At 37.9% G+C, this 22,726-nt stretch overlaps 1 protein-coding gene across 1 annotated transcript in view; it reads right to left on the bottom strand.

Annotated features, from left to right (window-relative positions):
- LOC143386535 (fibronectin-like) overlaps positions 1-18,825 on the bottom strand; it is a 36,275-nt gene extending 17,450 nt beyond the window's left edge. Inside the window, 13 exon segments of the mRNA XM_076841570.1 lie at positions 191-346; positions 989-1,153; positions 1,821-1,937; positions 2,712-2,981; positions 4,170-4,259; positions 6,270-6,452; positions 7,594-7,629; positions 7,632-7,865; positions 9,180-9,371; positions 11,520-11,606; positions 12,019-12,187; positions 13,666-13,760; positions 18,819-18,825. Coding sequence (XP_076697685.1) covers positions 191-346; positions 989-1,153; positions 1,821-1,937; positions 2,712-2,981; positions 4,170-4,259; positions 6,270-6,452; positions 7,594-7,629; positions 7,632-7,865; positions 9,180-9,371; positions 11,520-11,606; positions 12,019-12,187; positions 13,666-13,760; positions 18,819-18,825 — 1,801 coding nt within the window.
- Between the last annotated feature and the right edge of the window lie 3,901 nt (positions 18,826-22,726).

The raw sequence follows: 22,726 nt of genomic DNA, 5'->3' as shown, positions 1-22,726 counted from the left end.
GTGTATCCTAAAACTGCTACTGTGAAGTAAGTTGGAAATGATCTTGAGTCCTGAGCTCATGAATGGGCAACCATGACATGTGGCATGAAATGTATGGTCCCCATGACAAGGTGGCCATCTAGTAAAGAAGGAAAATTATGTTGTCCTACTCTGTTCATCCTGCTGTATGTGACAAGAGGGTTATTCTTACCTGGACCTGCAGTTCTAGTTTGTGATGGTCCTTTGCCCGTTTTGGGAATGGTGGTCACTCTGTAACCAGTAATTGGAGAACTTGAAGGCAGCCACCTGACACTAATGCTGTTATCCTTAACATCAGTCACTTGCATCTGGGATGGCTTGTCAATTTCTACAAATAAAAGTAAAAAGAAACCAGTACAGGCCCAGTCCTGGGGGACAAGACTAGAAGAGTCCTTATCTTTGGTTCTGGTACATATTCAAAGATCTCTTATTCCTATTAACCTTTCCCAGGTATTTCTTTTGCAAGAATAAAGAGATAGCTTTGAGGGGTGGGGTGTTCATTACAAATGTTTTCAAGATGATGGCTTCATTCACAAAGAAGCTACACCCCAGGTAGGTGTTTGTCTTCCTATAATTATCAATACATTCATTTCTTTCTCAACAAATATTTATTGAATAATTATCTTTCTGCCTATTTCTTGCAGGAGGCACATGAGATATATCAATTAACAACACATTTTAAAAAATCTGTGCTCTTGAAGTCATTCCTTGTATATTTGCCTTATAATGTTAACTAACGATTTTGTCTTATTAAAAAGAAAGACCGGGGCTGGGGGTTATAGCTCAGTAGTAGGGTGCTTTTTTAGCATGTACAAGGTACTGACTTTGATCCCCAGCAAAAAAGAATAGAAAAAAAAAAGAAGAAGAAAGAAAGGAAATCAAGTTCACAGTGAGGAAAATATATTGGGAAAACATTGTAAAAGTTTTCTGAATAAATAATCCTGTGTTGTTCCAGAAAAGAACTTTGTACCTGTTCGATAGTCAATGGAAATTGGCTTGCTGCTGGCTGGGCTGTCCCCACGGCCAGTGACAGAATACACTGTGATGGTGTAATCTACTCCAGGTTTAAGGTCACTGATGGTAGCTGTGGACTTGCTCCCAGGGACAGTGAACTCCTGAACAGGGCTCGTTCCTCCTGTGTGAAAAGGGATTAGTCCATAATGTGAGGGGCTTAGAGTTACTTGGGCATTACTGATTAATTAACATATTGAAAGCAGTATGTAAATCACATTTTATTACTTATTCCCCTTTAAAGAGTGTTATTAATAAATCCTGGACAGGAAGGTGTATTTATACACATACTAAACCTTCATAAGTATATAAAATAGGGAGAAAATTGCAATTAATGTTATTTTAACATTCTAACTTTGAAATGTTACTAAGCTGTAGATTAATATTAAAAGGGAGGAGAGGTAAGCCCTCACTCAAACTAGTATTTTATGTCCTTCATCCTTTTAAAGTTTTTTCATGGAATGTTTTTATGCTAAAAATTAGAGAATACAGAAAAGTAAAATGAAGAAAAAGTTAAAAATCATATTTGACCAGTGATAATATATTTGTGAACTGACAATCTTTTTTTCCTCAGTTCTGCTATTCCTCTTCTAGTTGTATTGGATCAACTTTTTCTCTTGATTTTATAACCAACTATATCATATGCAGAGTCCAGGTATTCATGGAATAGACAAGTGTCTGCAAGTGCGCTGCCAAAATTACTTTAATTTTATGTCCATTTTGAGCTTTTGGGTTCTTCACAGCAGATTTTGGTCTGCTTAAGAATGTGAAGCATCAAGTAGCCAACATACCTGTTTCTCCATAGGTGATCCTATAATATCTCACTGTAACAGCAGGGGCTTCCCAGCTGATCAGTACGCTGGTGGGGGTGGAGGCAATGACTTCCAGGTCCCTTGGGACATCAGAAACTAGAAAATACGAGGGACAAATCTTCACATCCATAACTTTCAAATGATAATTGGATTCTCGTTGCTCATTTTCCAGGTCATCATTTTTAGGTTTCTTTCATACAAAAATGTAAATACTGTATGAAATTAGTAGAACTAAAAGTTATGAACAATTCAAGGAAAGTGGTTAAGAGACTATTCAAATTGTGATAAAATGATTGTTTCAAGTTTATTGAAGGATTTTGTTCCTTCCACTTTTTATTTTAGTAAGACCATAGAAAAGTCACAAAAATAATAACAATGAATAGCCACCTGTCCTCCTCTTAAGTGTCTACTATTTGGAAACATTTGCAACATTTGCTTCTCTCTTAACATTAATAACCTAAAATGATTAACATCATTTCAGACTAAGATAGAGACATCAAGATGACACTTCTCCCCTAAGTGCTTCAGCATCTATCTTCCAAGAATAATGACACTATTATACTAAAATTATATTTTTAAGAGAACTTTGAAATGGTTTTCTGTATTTTAAATAAAACTTTTATAATTATAAACATATAAATATCTAAATCAGGTGAGAAATTTCTTGGGATAAAGAAATTATTTTCTTCACTATATTCTAAGAGGGAGATTTTCCTCCACACATTCTCTCACTGGCCTCTCTGTGTCTTTAACCATGATCTATTTTGGGGGGAGAAGATGACTCTGCCTACATAAAGCTAAGTTATTTCATAGACTGTACCGACTGTATGGGAAAGCCTGGGTTGCTCTGAAGAACAGACTACAAGTTACCTGTTGACTGTTGGCCAATCAAGGGGGAACTCTCCTCTCTGCCATAAAGAGCAACAATGCTGACCACATATTCTGTGCCTGGATTGAGGTTGGTGAGGGTGATGGAATTCCGAGAGGGGGGCACTCTATCTTCTCGGGATCTCCCAGCACTATGCTCAGGATGATGGCGAATCCAGTAGCCAGTGATGGCAGCTCGAGGAGCAATCCAGTGGACAGTGAAAGACTTGGGAGTGATGTCAGAAAATTCAATGCCAGATGGGGAATCAAGACCTATATTTTCCACCCATGAGAGGAAGAGGGGAAGAAAAAAGACAAGATACCATGAGCTTAACATGTGAGGAAGGTGGGAGGGAGTTACATCCACCCAACTTTTTATCATTTCTCATCAATGTAGTGAAGTGCCCTGAATCTTAGGTTATGAGGCACTGATTCAAAGCCACAGATGAATTTCAAAATCATATATTCTCAGTTCAAAATAGCCAATTCATGCATTTTTCTTTTTCTAAGCAATCCCTGTTATGTATACACATCATTACAGTAGTCTCTGTATCACATTTGAAGACCAGTGTTTAAAATACTGTGGGAAGTAATATTTTCAAGTGTTTCAATGTTCAAATAGTCCAGTTCCATCCTGTATCTCTCAAAGTAAGACAAGATCTGCCCACTGTCAAGTTAAAGAAGATACCAAAGAAGCTTTCTGTGCCCAAGAAGAGACTAATTTGTCAACAGAGTTAGTGGTGATGAAGCTGGACATAAATTTTCTAAAACTGAAGACATTATCCTGGATAGATCCAATGCAGGTAATCCTTTATGAATTGAGAACTTTTGAAAATTAATAAGAATTCAGTGTTCATTTTATTTAACCCATATTCAAATTATTTAACCCTTCTGGGACTTACAGCAAATTTTTATTTGAGTTGAAATATTCACTAATTCTATTTAATACTATACTCAAACAAAATTGTGATATATCAACTTCCTTTTGGGAAGTCCTTTTTGGACTATGAAGAACTAAACACACTAAAATAGGCTTTTTTAAGGGAAAACAATTAAAAGCATTCATATTTAAGAAAGAACATACTGTATAATGAAAAGAAATGTCCAGTAACTCTAAAATAATAGAGTTTATGAGATATTCTTCTTGGGAGTTTCATTTTGTTGTTTTGTTTTTGTTTTTCTGTTTTTTAAAGCATAGACAGCAAAGTTTCTGAACTAATTTCAGTCCACTGTGGAAGCAGGAGTAGAATGTCACTGACTGAATTGCTAATTATAAATTACTAATTGTTGAGTGAGGTGTCTTTTAATTTTTAAGACCACTGAAGAAAAAGTAATGACAAGGCTGCCCACACCATAATCACCACAAAAGACAAGGTGTATATTTAGAAGTAGTGTTTCATTTTGTTTTTTTAAAATCGGTAGGCAAGAGCTACTTGATAAGCATGTTGCTCCAAGACTCACATGTTTTCTGTCTTCCTTTAAGAGGTATGCTCTCGTGGTGTTCGTAGACACTGGAAACACTGACTAAATATTCAGTCCCAGGCAAGAGGTCTGAAGAGGCAAGTGAGACTCATTTTACACTTGTGCTTGAAGGTAGGAAAAACCAAAGTACTCCTGGGACTATTTCAACCGATACCATATACAAGCTTTTAGTCCTGCAAACTACTTACAACTATGTAAACATGGATACCTGGAGACGGTCTGTAAGCAGGTGATGATGAAGGGTCACCTTGCCCTGAGTCTTCTCTAAGCCCTGTCCTAAGTTCTTCCTCTGTATGACTTAGTTCTATCTGCACCTGATAGTGTGACCACTGGGAGCACAGGAGACAACTGCTATGGTATCATGGGTGATCACCGAGCCCTCCCCAAGACTCTACATGGTGGTTCACTATTTTCTAAAGCAGTTTTATAATGACACAATATACTGCAAATATTAATATATGTAGTTTGACAAGTTTTGACATATATTTAACTTATGGAACCTTCACTACATTTAACATAAAAAAATATAACCAGTACCACTGGACGTTTGGTTGGTGACAACCGCCCCCCACTTTACAAAGAAGAAAGCTGAGGCAAACAGAAATGATCATTTTTAAATGACTTGCCCAGGATCATTCAGTGATTGACCCAGGTCAGGACCAATGGTCTTAATAATGAAGCTTTATTGGAAAAGGGTAACGTGATAAAGGGATAACAATCAATTGAGCCATATTAATATATTTTAAAAGTTTAGCCTACATCCATGAGTAACCCTTTCTCCCATTTTGATATAGCCAAAGGGTACAGAGGAAGCTTTCCAACCTTTGAACTTCTGCTCACTATACCCTCATTCCCCTATATACTGTTGACTCTTCAGTCTTTCTGCAGAGGGTCCTACAAGGTTTGGAAAAGGACCAGAAGGGAGGGCTAAATGCTGGAACTTCACATCTTCCTTCCTAGTTGCCAGAGGCAATGTAACTTAACAACTGGGGACCTCAGTTGTTTCATCTTTAAAACAGGATAATAATAATTCTCTAAGGGGGAAATGGCTACCTTGAGGTCATAGCATTAGGACCAGAAGGTCTTAGAACACATGAACATGTAATAGGTATTGGTTGAGCAGGAACCAACATGCAATGCAGGGTTTAGTGTATATCAGGTGATGAGGTCACCAATGGTTCCAGAATGCTCTACAACAAAAATAGTGCTGTGGACGCTATCATGCAAATATAAGGATGTTCTCTTTCACCAGCCAGCAAGTAAGAAATCAAGATCATGGTCACACATAGCTGCCTTTCTTTGTGTTTTGCTTTCTAGAACATGTTGGAAAGGAAGAGGATGTTTTCAGACCATCATTGAGGAATGTCCCTAAATGTAAGCCATTTCTGCTTATGTGGAATCTTTGATGTTCTCACACATTGTACCACAATAGTGAAATATAATAAGAAATGTTTATGTGAAACACAGCACCTCATTGCAGCCTACTCTTATTTTCTTTAAAAAATATTCTGTTTCAAAATGGCAGGGACTAGAAAGAGACAATTTCCATAACTTGTTTAATGTCAGTTGTTTTCTAGGACCTCAGCCTTCTGAGAAATCCTGCCAACAGATGCTTTTTGAAGTACAAATTAAACTTCTGTCCTCACAATATCCTGATCTATCCCAAGCAATCAGTCACTGTTTTTAAGTTTTCAAATGATAAGTAGATTATCTGCTGATACTTTAACAAGAAAAAATGACAACACAACAGATATGGGGACACTATTTTCAATCTTCATTTTTTTTTCTCTTCTAAACACTTAGATTTAGTCAAATAATTTCTCTTGAAATTCACTTATTTTATGTGTTTAGTTGAAAGCAGAATGTGTTTGAAGTCTTGGAACATTACTTTTAGGGTTTTCCACTAAAGTTGTAGATATCAACAGTATATTGAGATAGCAATAAGTATTACGTCTTTCAGAATTTACAGAAGACTTTAGTTTGGAGCTCGTCTGCAGATCTTCTGCGTTAATTCTCTTTGAGAATTAATACATCTGCTCCAGGCTAGTGTTTATTCAACAGATGTACCCGACTGCTTACTTGTTAAGACCACTGCACTGTCTGATGGAGAAATCGACAACTCTGCAACATCGTCCTCGTTTTTCACAGGTGAGTAGCGCATCAACAGGTTGCTCAGCTCAATAGATGAAGGGGGTGCCCAGGTGACATGCATAGTGTCTGGACCAACATTGGTGAATCTCAGGTCCATGGGAGGAGGAACAGCTGGTTTCAAATAAAAAGGAAGATTATATTAATATGATTTTTAAAGTCAAAGCTCACAAATCCACTGAAAAGGTAAAAAAATCAATATTTCATGCCTAAAGGAAACAGAGTCATAATCATGCAAATAGTCTAATCTAAATCTAATCTAAGTCATGGTAGACTACTGTTAAAAAATCAAACACTACATTCAGTAATGTTAGGCCCCTTTAACCTTTCTGCCATCATCGATGTGTTCTAAAGAATCATTTTAATCTACTTTTAAATAGGTTGATTTTTACATACATGATGAATACCACTTAAGATTCTTTTATCCCAGGCCAAAGAGGCTTAAGTTGCCACAGAGCAAAAAGAAACATAGCGGGTATGTTCCAAAAAAAACAAACACACATGCACACAGACAAAAGACAAGAAGGTCCTAAATGTCCCCCAGAAATGAAATATCTATGATCTAATGGCATAGCCACAATTTCATTCCGTGAATTCTACTTACAAGTGAGAAGGGTTCATGCAAATTGGTTCTCAGCATGTTTCTTCCAATGCAGGGCAGAGAACCTTTAAGATGTTGCATGCTGGTCCCCAGACTGTGGTTAAAAAGGAGTTCCTTTACCTTATGATAGCAACAAAATCTAGCATATGCTGAAGTTTATTTTTCTTGTACATCAAAACAACCCCTTCCGTTCTACTGTAAATTTTGATGGCTTTTTAGTCAGCTACAAAAAAGGAACATGGTGGAGTTTATCCAGAGGTAGAAGGAAGAGTGTAATGGCATATTCTGGAAGTACCTTTCAGCATGAACTGGTGTTCATCCTAAAATTTGGTATTTATGTTAGGAATTTTTTAAAAAATGCTAGGTCTACAAATTTAACTCACCTCTGCTGGTTTGTATTTACTAGATCCGACATCTAGATTCCTCTAGTTTTATGCATACTTGCAGTTTAAATGAAAGTGCACTTAAGACTCTTTGCATACGACTTCAATTAGTCAGGCATATGCTTTAGATTCCTTAGGCTCAATCCCTCCCGTCTTCATCTCTGTGGCCAATTTCTGGCTTCTCCCTTGAAACATTCATATTTAACCAGAGTGGCTGTTGGCAGCATGCAACACCATCCATGTGTCAAACACAGAAGTTTTTAAAATTCACCCGTTTGCTGTGTCAGTGTAGTAGGGGCACTTCTCTGCCATTAATGAGAGTGATAACGCTGATGTCATAGTCAATGCCGGGTTCCAGCCCTGTAACTGTGTAGTATCCTACTGAGGAGTCCACAAAATCTTCAAAAATAGGGATCCCTTCTCCTGCTGCAACTACTGTGATGCGGTACCCAATAATGGTGGAAGAGTTTAGCGGGGTCCACCTCAGGCCGATGCTTGAATCGGTTATATCAACAAAGCTTAGGTCAGTGAGTTGGGGCACCTCTATTTAGTTACAAAGCGAAGAGGGGGCAACAGGAAAAGAGAAGCAAAAAAAAAAAAGAGGAAAAAATAAAGCAGTGTATATCAGGTTATCTATAGTCAAACTGATAGAATGGTAAAGCAATGATGGTAATATGCAATCTATTTCAAATGATCTGAAAAGATGTCCTAAGTATCATGAATAGTTTGCTTTCCTGGGAAAATAAAACAGGTTACAATATTCTTTTAGGGATTTTCTTGCATTTGGAAACAGTAAAGTTTGACTTCTAAACAGTAAAGTTTGACTTCTCAGATTCCTAAAAATCATAGGCCAGTTTAGGATGTCAAAACCATGAACCCAGACACAATATCCACATTAAGTATCAGCAATGATTTAAAAAAAAAAAATCTCAAGCTGTCTCAGTAGGAAAATCAAAGCTTGCATGAAGGTTTTAAAAAACTGGCTGATGAATTGGTTTTTGCCTCATACAAAACTCATGTCAACATCATGGTGATAATACTAATGCATTATGGATGTATGGTGTGAAAAGTGCCTTTCCCAAAAAAGCACATTCGGGCCAAGGACAGACAGGCTTGCGTCCAAGGCCACTGCCAATCTTTTAATTCATAATCAAAGTTATTTAATTAGCATTAGTAAACACATACCAAACAGTGCCAAAGGGGAAACAGTCTGTGCAGTAATTTCATTCTGTCATCATCCAATTTTGGACAAACAATGAATGTATCCCTAGATAGGTCTTTTCTTTCAATTCATAAGAAGGAATGCCCTGTGGGTGTGGCCTTGATTTCCTTCTTCATCCTCTTTTCCCTCCTCCAATTTTAAAAAAGACTTTGAAGTTGCAAGATAAGGAACTGGATATTGTCAACCATACATTATATCTGTGCTCACACATGGAGACAAAAAAATATTTTATAGATGGCTGCTAAAAGCAGAAACTGACTGTAAAATCAGGCACAGATGTCCCGATGGGATGCATTTACCATATTACTTTTAGGCCGTCAGTACTGAGTACAGACACATGACATTTTAATAATTTCCACGTGAGCAAACAGTAGAGAGTTCATGCCACGGTTGCCACTCCATTACATACTCATAGCAACAAAGAGCATCCCAGTGAAGCATAGACAGTGAAGTAGTGTTATCAGCAAGCCTTTGTCCAAACAGTCATTTTGACTGCGTAGTTTTGGAAAGTGCGGTTGGGAGGTTGGCATTAAATCCCAAACACACTTGACACACTCAGCCATCTGGGGATTAAGATTCTAATCCCTTCTTATTGAAACTGCCACTCTGAGGAGAACAGCTTATTTTTTTATTACCTGGGATGATGGTATCAGAGATAGGGACACTTTCCTTGTCATCTTTGACAGTGTAAACACTGACATTGTATTCCAGGCCGGGACTCAGATTTTCAAAAGTGCAAGAACTCTGATCCGCATGAACCATTTCTTCCAAAGCATTACCCTGCTGTCCGCTTGTAGGGGTGGTGGTGATTCTATAGCCAGTGATACCTGGAAAGAACAGAAAGGAGGAAGTTACCACAGAGCATTGATGACCCACAGAGGATTAAATAAGACTCCATGGTGAACTACGAAGGAGATTGAATGTTTATTAAGGATTCTACTGCTATTCAACCCTTTGAGGTTGACCAAGAGTTTGAGTACAGTCAAGAAAATCTTGTGTTAAATAAAATAAGCTCAGAACAGAAAGACAAAACTGTGTATTCTCATTCATTTGTGGAAATTATAATGTTGATCTTATAGAAGAAGAGAGTAGAATGGAGATCACTAAAGACTAGGAAGAGTAGCAAGGAAGGGAGATACAGAAAGGTTAGATAATGGGCCGGGCACAGTGACAGCCAGTTTGGGAGGCTGGAGGATCTTAAGTTTGAGGCCAGCCTCAGCAATTAAATGAAGCCCTAAGCAGCTTAGTGAGACCCTGTCTCAAGATAAAAATTTTTTAAAAAGGGGGCTGATGATGTGGCTCAGTGGTTAAGCACCCCGGGCTTAATTCCTGTTACCAAAAACAGAAAGAAAAAAGGCAGGAAGGAAGAAACAAGGAGGGAAGGAAGAAAAATAAAAAGGTAGGTAGGTAAGAAAATGGTGCCAGAATACAGGTAGATAGGAGGGATTCGTTTTAGCGTTCTACAGCCCAGCAGGGTGACTATAGTCTATAATGATTTATAATATATTTTGAACTAACTAGAAGAGACTGAAGATGCCCAACACACAGAAATAATAAGAGGAGATGGAGAAGCTTATTTGATCATTACAGACTGTATCTATGTATTAAATTATTTTACTGTACACCCAAAATAGGTACAAATTTTGTGGGTCAACTACAAAAAATAAAGCTACCTTTCAGTAACAACAGAAAAGAAAGGAAATCTTGGAAAAAGGGGAAATGATGACCAAATTCCTCTCCTCCTACCACTCTCCCCAGCTTTCTCTTAATGATCAAGTCTCAGTAGGACTGTTGAGGGCCATCCCATTTTACCTGCATGGTACAAAACACTCTCTCGACCTATGGAATTTTCAGGAAGAGAAACCAAGGTGATGCCATTCATTCTAGAAAAAGTCTATAAATTATTTAAGACTTCAGGAATCATGGAAATTGGGCAGTAAAAGAATTGAGGGAGAGAAGGGAGAGATTCAAGTAGATGGTGACAACTAGAGATCTTCAGGACCCGAAGATAAGAGGTGGAAGAGTGATGATGTTAAACTTTCCAAAGGACAAGGAAACAAGGGTCTATTTTATCATTAGGAACAAGGTGAACACTAAAGTGTTATACAAGGAAATCCAGCTGGATGGGAAAAAATATTTAGGTCATTGTATTGGCTTGTGATCATCTGATGAGGCCATTGAGACTGGAGATTAATGACTAGCTGCCAGCCAGCATGAAACTCCCCAGCAGAAAGTTTCAAAACCAGAGTAACTCAGTTGGAAACTGGGTAGCTTTGGCTTAAACTATGTGTTCATATATTTAAAAACAAACAAACAAACAAAAAAACACCAAAATCATTCTAGACTTCAGAGGGAGATTAGAAAGGATATTTTGAGCTACTTTTACCTTGTGTGATTGTATAAACTGATCAGACTTAGAGATAATTACCTCAGTTTTATACCCACATAGCAGTAGAGGTGTGCAAAAAATACTTCTTACAGGTTTTTATTTTTGTACCAGGGATTGAACCTAGGGGCAATTAGGGGCAATGTACCCCTGAGCCACATCTGCAGCCTTTATTTTATTTTTTTATTTGAAATCCTTGGGATTGAACCCAGGGCCTTATGCATGTGAGGCAAGCACTCTATCAATTGAGCTATATCCCAGCCTCTTTATTTTTTTTTAATATTACATTTTATTTTAGAGACAGGGTATTATTGAATTGCTAAGGGCCTCACCAAGTTGCTGAAGCTGGCTTTGAACTCACCATCCTCCTGCCTCAGCCTCCTAAGTCACTGGGATTGCAGGCATGTGCCACTGCACCCAGCTACTTCTTACAAAAATTTTAACAGTAAAATAAGTACGAGTTAAGTAATAAACTAGATATATTCCTCAAGTTAAGTATAACAGGTATGGATGCAACCAACATTAGCTGAAACTTTGGTTTAGTATAAAATCTTGGTTTTGGAAACCCTCCAACTGGTCCCAGTCCTACCTGGGGTGGTGATCCTCTCCCAGGACACAGTAAGCTCGCCAGTATCAGGGTTGGCCTCCAGGTGCAAGTTGGTCAGTGGAGACAGTGCTATGCAAAAAGAAAATGTTAAATTAAAAATGAGAGCTCACACAAAGGACTTGGCCAGAGGAATGTTTCTTCCCCTTCTTTCTTTTCCCTTTATCCCTCCCTGCCTTCCTTCCAGAATTGGTGAAATTATAGAAGTCATAGTATGAAAACATGGTGCACGATTATTTTGTACTACTAATGGAATTATTTCCAACTTTCCAGCTTGCAAATACTCTTGACATGGAAAGAACATATCTTATGCCCCAAAATACCTGGCATGGGTTGGATCCGCTCTTCCAAATTTCTAAATAGTAGGTCGGGATAAGATTTTCCCCCCATACTATTCTTATAAATAGTGCTATTGACAGATTTTTAAAAGTAGAACAGTTTGAAAAGCTAAAAGAAAAGAAAAAAACACAAGAACTCTCCCTACGTGTCACCACTCTGTTGACAATCGGCTGTTCGATTTCTTTCCCATCTCTCAGGACTTGGACGCTGTAATCATATTCCACTCCTGGAGTCAAGCCAGACAGGACAATGCTTCCTGAGTCTGAAGTCACTTCTCGTGGGGCCTCACCTCCCTGGCTTGGTCGCACACCCAGCTAGAGGGAGGAGAGCACATAAACACAAAGGACAAGCATTTCTGGTTAAATAATAGTTAAATTATAATCTAGATACATGTTGAGAGGTTGTGGTTAGACTTTATATATCATGGCTCCTCAGAAACACACAATGTACTTTCACTGGGGAGGCACTGGGGACGTGCCGTAGCTCTATTTCCAACCTCAGCTGGAAATTCCCTAGATTGGACCCAGGGTGGAAGAGGTATCGTCCAAATAGCACTAAGGTATCTTCCAAATGGCACTAAGGTAGTTTGTGATGGAAGGTTCCAGAGAAATGCCTGGAACCTTCTATTAAAAATGCTGATTTGCTTGATAAAGGACCTTCTGGTATAAACAGGGGGCTTTGGGCCACATGATATAGTTCACTTCTATTTTCTTTTGTGTGAGAGGAAATTCCCTAGGCACTCTATTAAATGAGTTATTTACATCTAGTTCACTTTTCAGTTGCCATTTCAGGGCACCAGCCTCTGTAGTACCTCTTATTAAAACACACACACACACACACACACACACACACACACGCACATACACACACACACACACAAACCCTCCTGTTGAAGACATTATGTTCATAGTTCCAGCTGCAGGATATGTTCCAAAAGAAGAATTAAAATAAATGTGCCCATAGTTATGGTGTTATGAAATGGTGTTAGACCTCAGAAAAATCCTTCATATGCTACACAGCATCTGAAGGTTAGATTGATGCCATTAAAGGAAATCCACAAGGTACATTGGCACACTTCAAAAAGGAGTCTCAATAAGTGGCCTAATCATCAATATGGCCATTACATACTCAAAAAGGAAATGACCTCTGGCTTATTTTTAAAACAATCCTGGGGGTTTAGTCTTAATTTCCAGTCTTGATGAATTATTTCTTCCTCCATTCTCTACATAAACAACAAAAGTAATTCTTTCAAGCATATTCATTTGTATTCATCATTTCCCTAATAGCATTACTTTAAAGAACATGAATCCAGATATCTACAGGGGAGACCTCAATCTTAAACTCTATTAAAGAGATTTACCGATGGGGCTTTGAACAAGTCAAAAGGAAACTGATTGGATGAAAGTGTGATTTTTAAATGACTCCAAGTTTAATTGTCCTCCCCAAATTGGCTTTTGTGAACTGCTTGGCACCCATTTAGAACAACATATCAAATGGAGTTCTCCTACATTTTTCTTAAATGTAGTTCCCTGGGGGAAAGGATAGAGAAAATAAAAAGAGCAACAACTAACAGGTCCATGCTAATGTTTTCTCCTTTGCAAAGCACACACACACCCTCAGTCCATCCTTGCAGCAACTGAACAAGGTAAGCAAGGGGATCCTCCAGGTGTGAACAGAGGCAGGTGACAACACCCAGGTCTCCTCTCCTGAACCACTTCTATCTACTGCATGCAAAAATAGGATGGCTCTATCAAGCCTGCATTGCAAGAATTTAGGAACATTTGCAGTTTACCTTAAACCCAATCCTTGGAACAGGGATCCATGTGATCACAATGGTGGTCTCAGTGACCTCTGTGTTGAAAGGTGGAATGGAGCTCGATGGCTGCACTGTGAAATGAACCAACACATGTGTTCAACACCTTCAACTCGTAAATGATGGTAGAAAATGTAAAAAAAAACAAGTATCTTTATCTAGAACTTGAGTTTAATGAACCAGTAGATGGAGAAGGAGTTACTTCATCAGGTGGGAAGAGCAGTGCTTCTCAATGATCAATGTGCCACACAAATAACCTGGTGAAAATCCAGGTGCTGATTCTGGAGGTCCAGCATGGGGTTGAGGAGCTAGCTTTTCAAACCGGCCAATGATGCCAACTCTGGTCTGTGAATCACACTTGAGTATAACAGGTGGCTAGACAACACTCCTTAGATTCTGTGACTTGTGGCTTTTCATTAATGTTGGGATTTGAGTTTGGTGACAATAAATTTTCTTATAACAGAATAAAGTCCCTTATAAAATATGTAACTGGTCACTGCAAACAGAGGATCATTTGGTTTCTTAAACATTAAGAACAATGGTAAAATTACAGATGTGATCTAAAAATAGCTTTTTGCTGAATTTTCCACAATGGTGACCAATATTCTTGGTTGTGGTAATTGATGCTATATAAAAGTTAAAAAAATTCTGAAATCATGAATGTATCTTAATTGTAAAAATTCATCCTTTTAATATGTGATTGTTCATTCATAAGAATTCTATAGAAGTTTAGTATCCTACCACTAGAATTAGAAATCATAACAAAGGTTTATTTTGCATCTCCTAGCATCCTAGCACCAGTTATTTCCCTTAGTGAAAATATTCTTTAAAGCAAGGGATTAGACAAAGAGGAATGAAGGGAAGGGAGTGGGAATGGGAATAGGAAAGACAGCAGAATGAATTGGACATAACTTTTCTATGTTCATATATGAATACCACCAGTGAAACTCCATATCCTGAACAACCTCAAAAACCAGAATTGAATTAGAATAAGTTATACTCCATATGTATATAATTTGTCAAAATACACTCTATATCATGTATATCTAAAAAGGACAGGGCTGGGGATGTGGCTCAAGCGGTAGTGTGCTCTCCTGGCATGCGTGCGGCCCGGGTTCGATCCTCAGCACCACATACAAACAAAGATGTTGTGTCCGCTGAAAACTAGAAAATAAATATTAAAAAATTCTCTCTCTCTCTCAAAAATAAAAATTAAAAAAAAAAAATAAAAAGGACAAATTTTTTAAATGTCTTCAAAAAAGCGAGGAGGAGAAAGAGCATGTGTACACAGTTAAGGCACGCACTCCCAACAGCCTTGCTAATTTTTGTTATAAACTTAGAAAGATGAGGCTTTGGAAGCCAAGAAGTTTGAGTTGGGTGAATTAAGTTCAAGGGTTTGGAGCACATTAGTAGCCCTGGGTTATGCCTTCACAGTTCCTTCCATTTTATGTCCCAACCAAACTCTGTTCTCACTGGGAAAAATAACTACTGAAAACATGTTTCAAAGAGGGTCATGTAACTTTTGCCAATTGATTAAAGCAAACATCCTGCATGTTCTGTGAAATATATGTCACTTTAGAATGGAAAACTATGAATTTTATACATGAACTTTGATAGCCATGTGGCCTGGAAATATGTACCCTCAATGAAATTAAGATTCAAAGAATATTTGGATTTCCAACCAACTTTGAATTTTTACCCGCATGAGAGTCAGTGTATTATTCTAGGACTTTTAAGTATACCTAGATTTACAAGTTAGATAATTATTCTGCTAGAGAATACTTTGTTTTCAAAGATAATTTAATGGCTAAGATACTAAATATATTTATAAATAAGTTTCTATATATTCGAAAATAAATATACTTTTCCCTGAGACCTTTCTGTTAATAATCTGGTGAAGTGCTTTATTAAACATACAAAATTCTTGGAAAGGTTATTTATTAGAAAGAACTTTTTTTTTTATTTCTAGAAAATTGAACATTGGCTGACATTATAGAGAATACAGAGTTTAAGAGAAAGATAGTTTTCTGTTCTATAAACCTAAATATTTCAGGACTGTTTTGTTTTATCCTAAGTGGAGTCTATTGTATTAATAAATTGATTTTCTTTCCTTATTTTTCCTTTTCCTTAAACAAAAGAACCAAGTCCATAACAGTCACACATGCCAAGATGTGGAAACATTGAATTTATTATGTACTTCATAATGTCATTTTAGTTGTTAACTCCTTTTGAAAAAAAATTTTGATCTTTTAATAATTTGGCCAGTGGTGTGATTTTAGAGTATACTTTTTGAATAGAAATAAAGCTAGATTTCTTTTTCCAAACTGACAGAATGCTTAGGCTGATGAGAAATAAAACTGGGTATTTAATTATTACCTTTGTCTATTTGCCTAAGATTCGGCACCATTTAGAAATGTGTTTGTTTTACGTCATGTCATATGGCCTTTGGAATGTTGTTTTCTTCTCAGATAGCAGAGTCTTTGGTAATGAAACTTTCACAAATTAGAATTTTCTTTAAAGGAAACAATATAATCAGTAAATGAAGTTTGTATTCTGAATTACATTGTCTGTGTTAAAGCAATTTCACAATTGTTTCACAATTTTCCTTTGAAAATAAAGAAGAAAACAGATTAAAGAGATTTTTAAAAAAATGTTAATTATAAACATTTGTGTTTCTCATTTGAAGAACAATAATAATCATCTAAGAAAGAATTTGTTAGATTGATTTCCAGTGTCAGGAGGTGAAAGGCTTAACCAAGCCCAGATCATTTTTATTATAGTAATATTAGCTGATAAGCAATCCATTTTTAATGATGACATCCATGAACATTAAATTTTAAATTGGAGTGAATACTCTATATAACCAAATCTCAACTTTTAAAATTTTTAGGTACATGTGGTCCTGTCCAAGTAATTATCACTGAGACCCCCAGTCAGCCCAACTCTCACCCCATCCATTGGAATGCACCAGAACCATCTCACATCACCAAGTACATTCTCAGGTGGAGACCTGTGAGAATCCATCCAGAAACCCTGAACATTGAGTATCCCGACCTCACCAAATTCTGATATGTTTCTTTTGTTTGTTTCTAGCTTTTGAGTCAACAGATCTGATTAACTGTCAGTATGTTTTCTTAGTAAGAATATGTGGTCAATCAAATTGACTGTTTTTTTTTTTTGTATTTAGAATTTAGAAATTTATGTTGCAAATGATCTTTGCAAGGAATTAGAAATGATAGCATAAACTTAATCTTGCCCAATGTGGGAAGATAATCTAATTTTTTTGCATGTCTTTCAACTCTATTAAAGGAAGAACTTATTGGGATCCGTCCTGTAAATTAATTCCTTTCTTTTTTGATCCACTTTTTAAACCATATTTTTGTTTTTTGGTTTGTTTTGTGTGTGGTACTGAGGATCAAACCCCAGGCATCCTGCATGCCAGGCAAGTGCTCTACCACTGAACCACATCTCCAGCCTGATTCATTGTTTCAAGCATTAATTTTATCTCCTAAGGTTATTTAGATAGAAGAGAAAGAGATGATGAGAGGAAGGTGCAGATGAGGGATGATAGTTGGTTTATTTAAAGAATGAGCCCTGTGATTTTCTAAACATCTAGAAACTGAAGAAACCATACGAAGGAAGATAATGTCCATTAAGCTTTAGTTTTTCTTACCCTCTCAAACCTACCCCAGTACAACTTTTAAGTTCATAACATGATTTGAGGAACAGTACTTTAAATACAGGAGAAAATGACTATTAAAATGAAAACTTTTCGATTGTTTCCTTATGAGTATATTTTCTAATCTTTTCTTCTGATACCTAATTTTAAAAGCTCACATTGAATACAAGTTTACTACCAATTTGGAGCTAATTTTAATGACTAATTTCAAAATTTTTCACAGTGTATTTAAGTTAAAATTTAAATTCAAAGGATACTAGGATCACTTTCATTTATCCCCAAAATGTAAATGGGCACTTGAGCATTTGAATTAAATCTGTGAACTGGTTGATTGGGCAATTAAAAAGAAAAATCACTGGGGATACAAAATGTATTTTGATACTCATACTACTTTGAATATTTATATTTAAAAGGATTTCGTCTTGTTTGCAGTTAGGGTGTTTCTTTTCCACACATTCTATTGCATTGAGCTTTGTGATCTATGACATATTAATGAAGTTGAACAGGATGTGAAAATGTAAACCAGGAGCAAAAGATTAAATAAACTGAAATTACATTCTTCTATAGTCTTGCCCAAAGTTGGCTGACCACTTTTGATGGGATAGTTTGTATCCAAGAATGAGTCACAAAACCAGACCAGTTGAATCTTGTTTGTGCTGTCCCCAGAATCTGAATCACAAAAAGAGTATGGTGCCTTTGGACACTTCTGCAGGGCAAGAAACTTAAATTGTATCCCATCAACTTAAAAGATGATAGAACATATTTTCCATTTTAGAAAGGAAGCTATCTCTGCTTATTGTAAAAGTGGAAAAAAAGTGGGCAAGATGAAAATTTAGGATATCATAATTGTATTCACCAATATTAAGTAATTGCTCTGACCAAAGCAAAGGTGTTCAGTGCTTGCAAATTCATAACCTCCAGCATGTCACATAATTCTTGGTTTTTCCACCTCTAAAATGAGAGCAGTAATACCAACACTACTGAGTAGGATGCAGGGAGGTGAAGATCAGTGGGAGAAAACAAGCAAAACAGCACAGAGCTATAAACTCCCAATAAATAATACTTATAATACAATTATTAACATCAACAAACTTTACTACTAGCCCCTGTTCTGAATTCAGTTTTCCACAATCGTCCTCTAGAGTGGAGCTGAAAATCTCCTCATTTGTCTTTGAAGATTGCTCACCCTCATCTCTGAATGTGCATCCTTGCAAACTCTTGTGTGATTTTTTCTTTTTTTAAATTTCATTTAAATTTTCAGAAAATTTCTGTGGGCCGTTGGAAAGAAGCTACCATTCCTGGTCACTTAAACTCCTACGTCATTAAAGGCCTGACCCCAGGAGTGATATATGAGGGGCAGGTCATCAGTATTCAGCAGTATGGCCACAGAGAAGTGACATGCTTTGACTTCACCACCACCAGCAGCAGCACTCCCAAAGGGACCAGTACGTACCTAGCATCCTCGTGTCTACATCTGGGTATCCCAGACTCGGGCTCCCTGCAGGACCTGCTTCATTCTCAGTTCAATTCCTTCTGTGAATGGCACCTACATTTTTTAAATTACAGTATTCTTCAGACAAGAAGGGTGAACATTCTAGAAAACTCAAGGACTGCTCTCCCCCTTTCTGTGGCACTCTAGGCAACACTGTGACAGGAGAGATGACACCTTTGTCACCGGTAGTGGCCACGTCTGAATCTGTGACTGAAATCACTGCCAGCAGCGTTGTGGTCTCATGGGTCTCAGCTTCCGATACTGTGTCTGGATTCCGGGTGGAGTATGAGCTGAGTGAGGAGGGAGATGAGCCACGGTACCTGGGTAAGCTAAACACATTGTCTCAGGACAGGTTTGGAGGGGTGATGGGTAGACCCCCTGGGGACAGGGCATCACACGTGGTCTGAACACTCTCCCCTCTGATAAAAGTCAGGGAGGAGCTAACCATTTACAGAACTGGCTGGGTTCCTGTGAGCAAAGACACTTTGTCCTGGTCCCTGATGTGAGCTTCACTGAGCACCAAGTATTTGCCTGGACATAGGTTTGCCCAACAGAAGCTATTTTCTCATGGCAGTGATTGTATATGAGGACTACCTCTGAAGATGGTAGCTTTGAAGAGTGCTCAGGTCCTTTGCTTATGCTATCCAGATTCCCCTGGTTAGAGATCTTTTACAAAGTTTGTTGAGAGTGATTCTATATCATGTACAACTAAAAGAATGAGAAGCTGAACTCCATTTATGTATGATGTATCAAAATGCATTCTACTGTCATGTATAACTAATTAGAACAAAAAAAAGTAGACCTTTCAAAATTACTTATCTGAATTCACAACATTTGGAACTAAAGTTGTTTTCTTAAAGCTATATTAATTGTTGACTAGAAACCAAATGTGTTCATTCACTAAAGCACGTCAGTTAGGAAACATGAAATCATTAAAGCACATAGACAAATACAATGACCTAACCTGAAAATGAAAATTACAAAAAAATGTAGTAAAATTAAGTGGATTATAATCATTTAAAATCTATTAAAATGCTTATGATATAGAGCTTCTCATCAAAGTAAAAACATAAGCAAATTACATTACTCATCTCAAAACTAGGAATAGTTTATATAAATAGCTAATGTGAATGCAGTATTTGTGCCACTAATGTACGCAATAAAATTACAAACCAATAAAAAAAAAAAAAAAAACAAAGTTTGTTGAACTCATTCATGGGACCAGCATCCAGGTCAAGACAAAGAATATCCCTCCCACTCCGAATCCCATCACTTTTTGCCCATTGCTGCTACTAGGACTTATAATCACAGAGCTATTTTCAAAAATTTGGGGGTGGATTATTAAGACTATGCATCTTTAGGAGAAGATTTTGGAAAAATGAAAGAAGAAATATCCCATGGTACATTAATAATCACTGATGATCTTTTACTACATCTCCTTCTAGTCTTTTCCCCCCTGTGATATGTAGTTCTTCTTGTATCAGCTGTGGAGGCATTGGTTTGCTTTGATCAGTGACCTTTCCTTTTTTATTCCAAAGAACTCCCGAGCACGGCCACTTCTGTGAGCATCCCTGACCTGCTTCCTGGCCGAAAGTACATTGTAAATGTCTATCAGATAGCCAAAGACGGGGAGCAAAATTTGATCCTGTCTACCTCACAGACAACAGGTACCTGTGTGCTACGTGGTGTTCAAGGAATCCTTTTGTACAAGCAGGGCTATAGCAAAGTTGCCCAGCTGCCTCACTTCCTCCTTCCTTTCTTTGTTAGCTCCTGATGCCCCTCCTGACCCTACTGTGGGCCAAGTTGATGACACCTCCATTGTTGTTCGCTGGAGCAGACCCCAGGCACCAATCACAGGTGGGTTTAGCCTTGTTCTTTGGCTTCTTTGTTAATCTTTATGGCTAAGTGTGGCAAGAGCAGATTCATACTGTGGATAAGTGTAACATTCCATTTTACTAACTCCTTACACACACATACACACACACACACACACACACACACACACACACACACACACACACCCCTGCAAAGGCAGCTCATTGGCCATTACAGCAAGCATTTCCAGGGCTGCAAAGGTGTGGCATTTCTGAAAACCTTACACTAAGACTTAAAGAAGAACTAAGTTGCCTATTCAGCCTCATAATAGAGGTTCCTCAAAGACCAGACAGGGCTTGAGAGCTCTGTGTTCAGGCTGGTTCATTAATTGCTTCCATAATCCAGAGCTCAAAGAAGAGAAATCAGCCTAGCATGAATATTTCCACCTACTGGCTTTTCTAATTGACAGTTATTAAGTATCTCATGTCTTCAAGGATGATATTTATTATTAAAAAGGTTTGTATGGCTCTTCTTATTTTATCTTTGTGCTGAATAGTCATTAGAAGTGGTAGCATTGAAAGAATCAAAAAGAATCTTGCTGATTCTTAACTAATCAAGCAAGGTGTAAGGGTGACTAGAGAGGGGAGGATTTATGATTTTCTTAGCCTCTGTTTTATAAAACAGCCCTCATACTTTTCTCCGGACCCTGCAGGGTACAGAATAGTTATGCACCATCAGAAGAGGGCGGTAGCACTGAGCTCAACCTCCCCGAGACTGCCAACTCTGTCACCCTCAGTGACTTGCAGCCTGGAGTTCAGAACAACATCACCATCTATGCGGTGGAAGAAAACCAGGAGAGTACTCCTCTCTTCATCCAGCAAGAAACCACGGGCACCCCACGGTCAGGTAATGCTCCCCTGGGGCAACTAGATAACAGGTAGACCTCCTGGGATCAAGTTCATTCCATTAGCCTTCTGGGGAGAACTGGAGTACACAGACTAAGGGTTGATTGTCCCTGAGAGAGGGTTGTTTTCTCTCTGTCAGAAGTTCCTACATTCAAATCATCTGAAACTAAGGATATTCCGCTGAAGTGTGCACAATACAAGTTAGGGAGCTTATCAAAGACAGCTATTGGAACTACTAGTCAAAAAACAATTTTACCATCAATTTTTCTTATTTTTTTCCTCATAAGCCTAGGGTCATTTTATCTGTTGCTCTTCATTATTATAAAATAGTTCAGTAAGATAAGACCATCTTATCGTTTGGGCAGGTACTGTATTTTTTTATGTTTAACTTCTCTCTCCAAATTGATACCTCTTATGCTGTAAACTCATACATTTACCTATGTATTTTAGACACAAAACTTCAAATTTCATAATGTAAGCAGTATGACTGAACTGTGAAAATCTATGCAAAAAAGCCAATTATCTGGTTAAGAGACAAAATTTAGCAGTGCTCTGGAGGGTAGCCCCATGAAGTGCCTAACATGTCCAGGAAAATGGCCTTAAAGACAGTTTTCAGCTGGCCATGGTGGTGCACGTCTGTAATCCCAGCAACCTGAGAGACTGAGGCAGGATTTCAAATTCAAGGCCAGCCTCAGCAACTTATCCAGGCCCTAAGCCACATAGTGAGACCCTGTCTCAAAATAAAAAAAAATTAAAAGGGCTGGGGATGTGGCTAAATGGTAACGTTTCCCTGGCTTAAATTCCCAGTACAAAAAAGAAGTTGGAATTGTGAATGACTTGCTGTTTCTTCTCTGTTAGATAAAGTTCCCCCTCCTAAAGACCTGCAGTTTGTGAAAGTGACAGACGTGAAGGTCACCATCATGTGGACACCCCCTGACAGTGCAGTGACCGGCTATCATGTGGATGTGATCCCCGTCAACTTGCCTGGGGAGCATGGGCAGAGGCTGCCTATTATGGGCAGAGGCTGCCTATTAACAGGAACACTTTTGTAGAAGTCATGGGGTTTTCCCCCCCAGGGCCACCTATTACTTCAAGGTCTTTGCTGTGAACCAGGGGAGGGAGAGCAAGCCTCTGACTGCACAACAGACA

This window comes from Callospermophilus lateralis, unplaced genomic scaffold (genome assembly GCF_048772815.1).
Source record: "Callospermophilus lateralis isolate mCalLat2 unplaced genomic scaffold, mCalLat2.hap1 Scaffold_116, whole genome shotgun sequence".
Classification (NCBI taxonomy): Eukaryota; Metazoa; Chordata; class Mammalia; order Rodentia; family Sciuridae; genus Callospermophilus; species Callospermophilus lateralis.
This window is presented reverse-complemented; position numbering and strand designations above follow the sequence as displayed.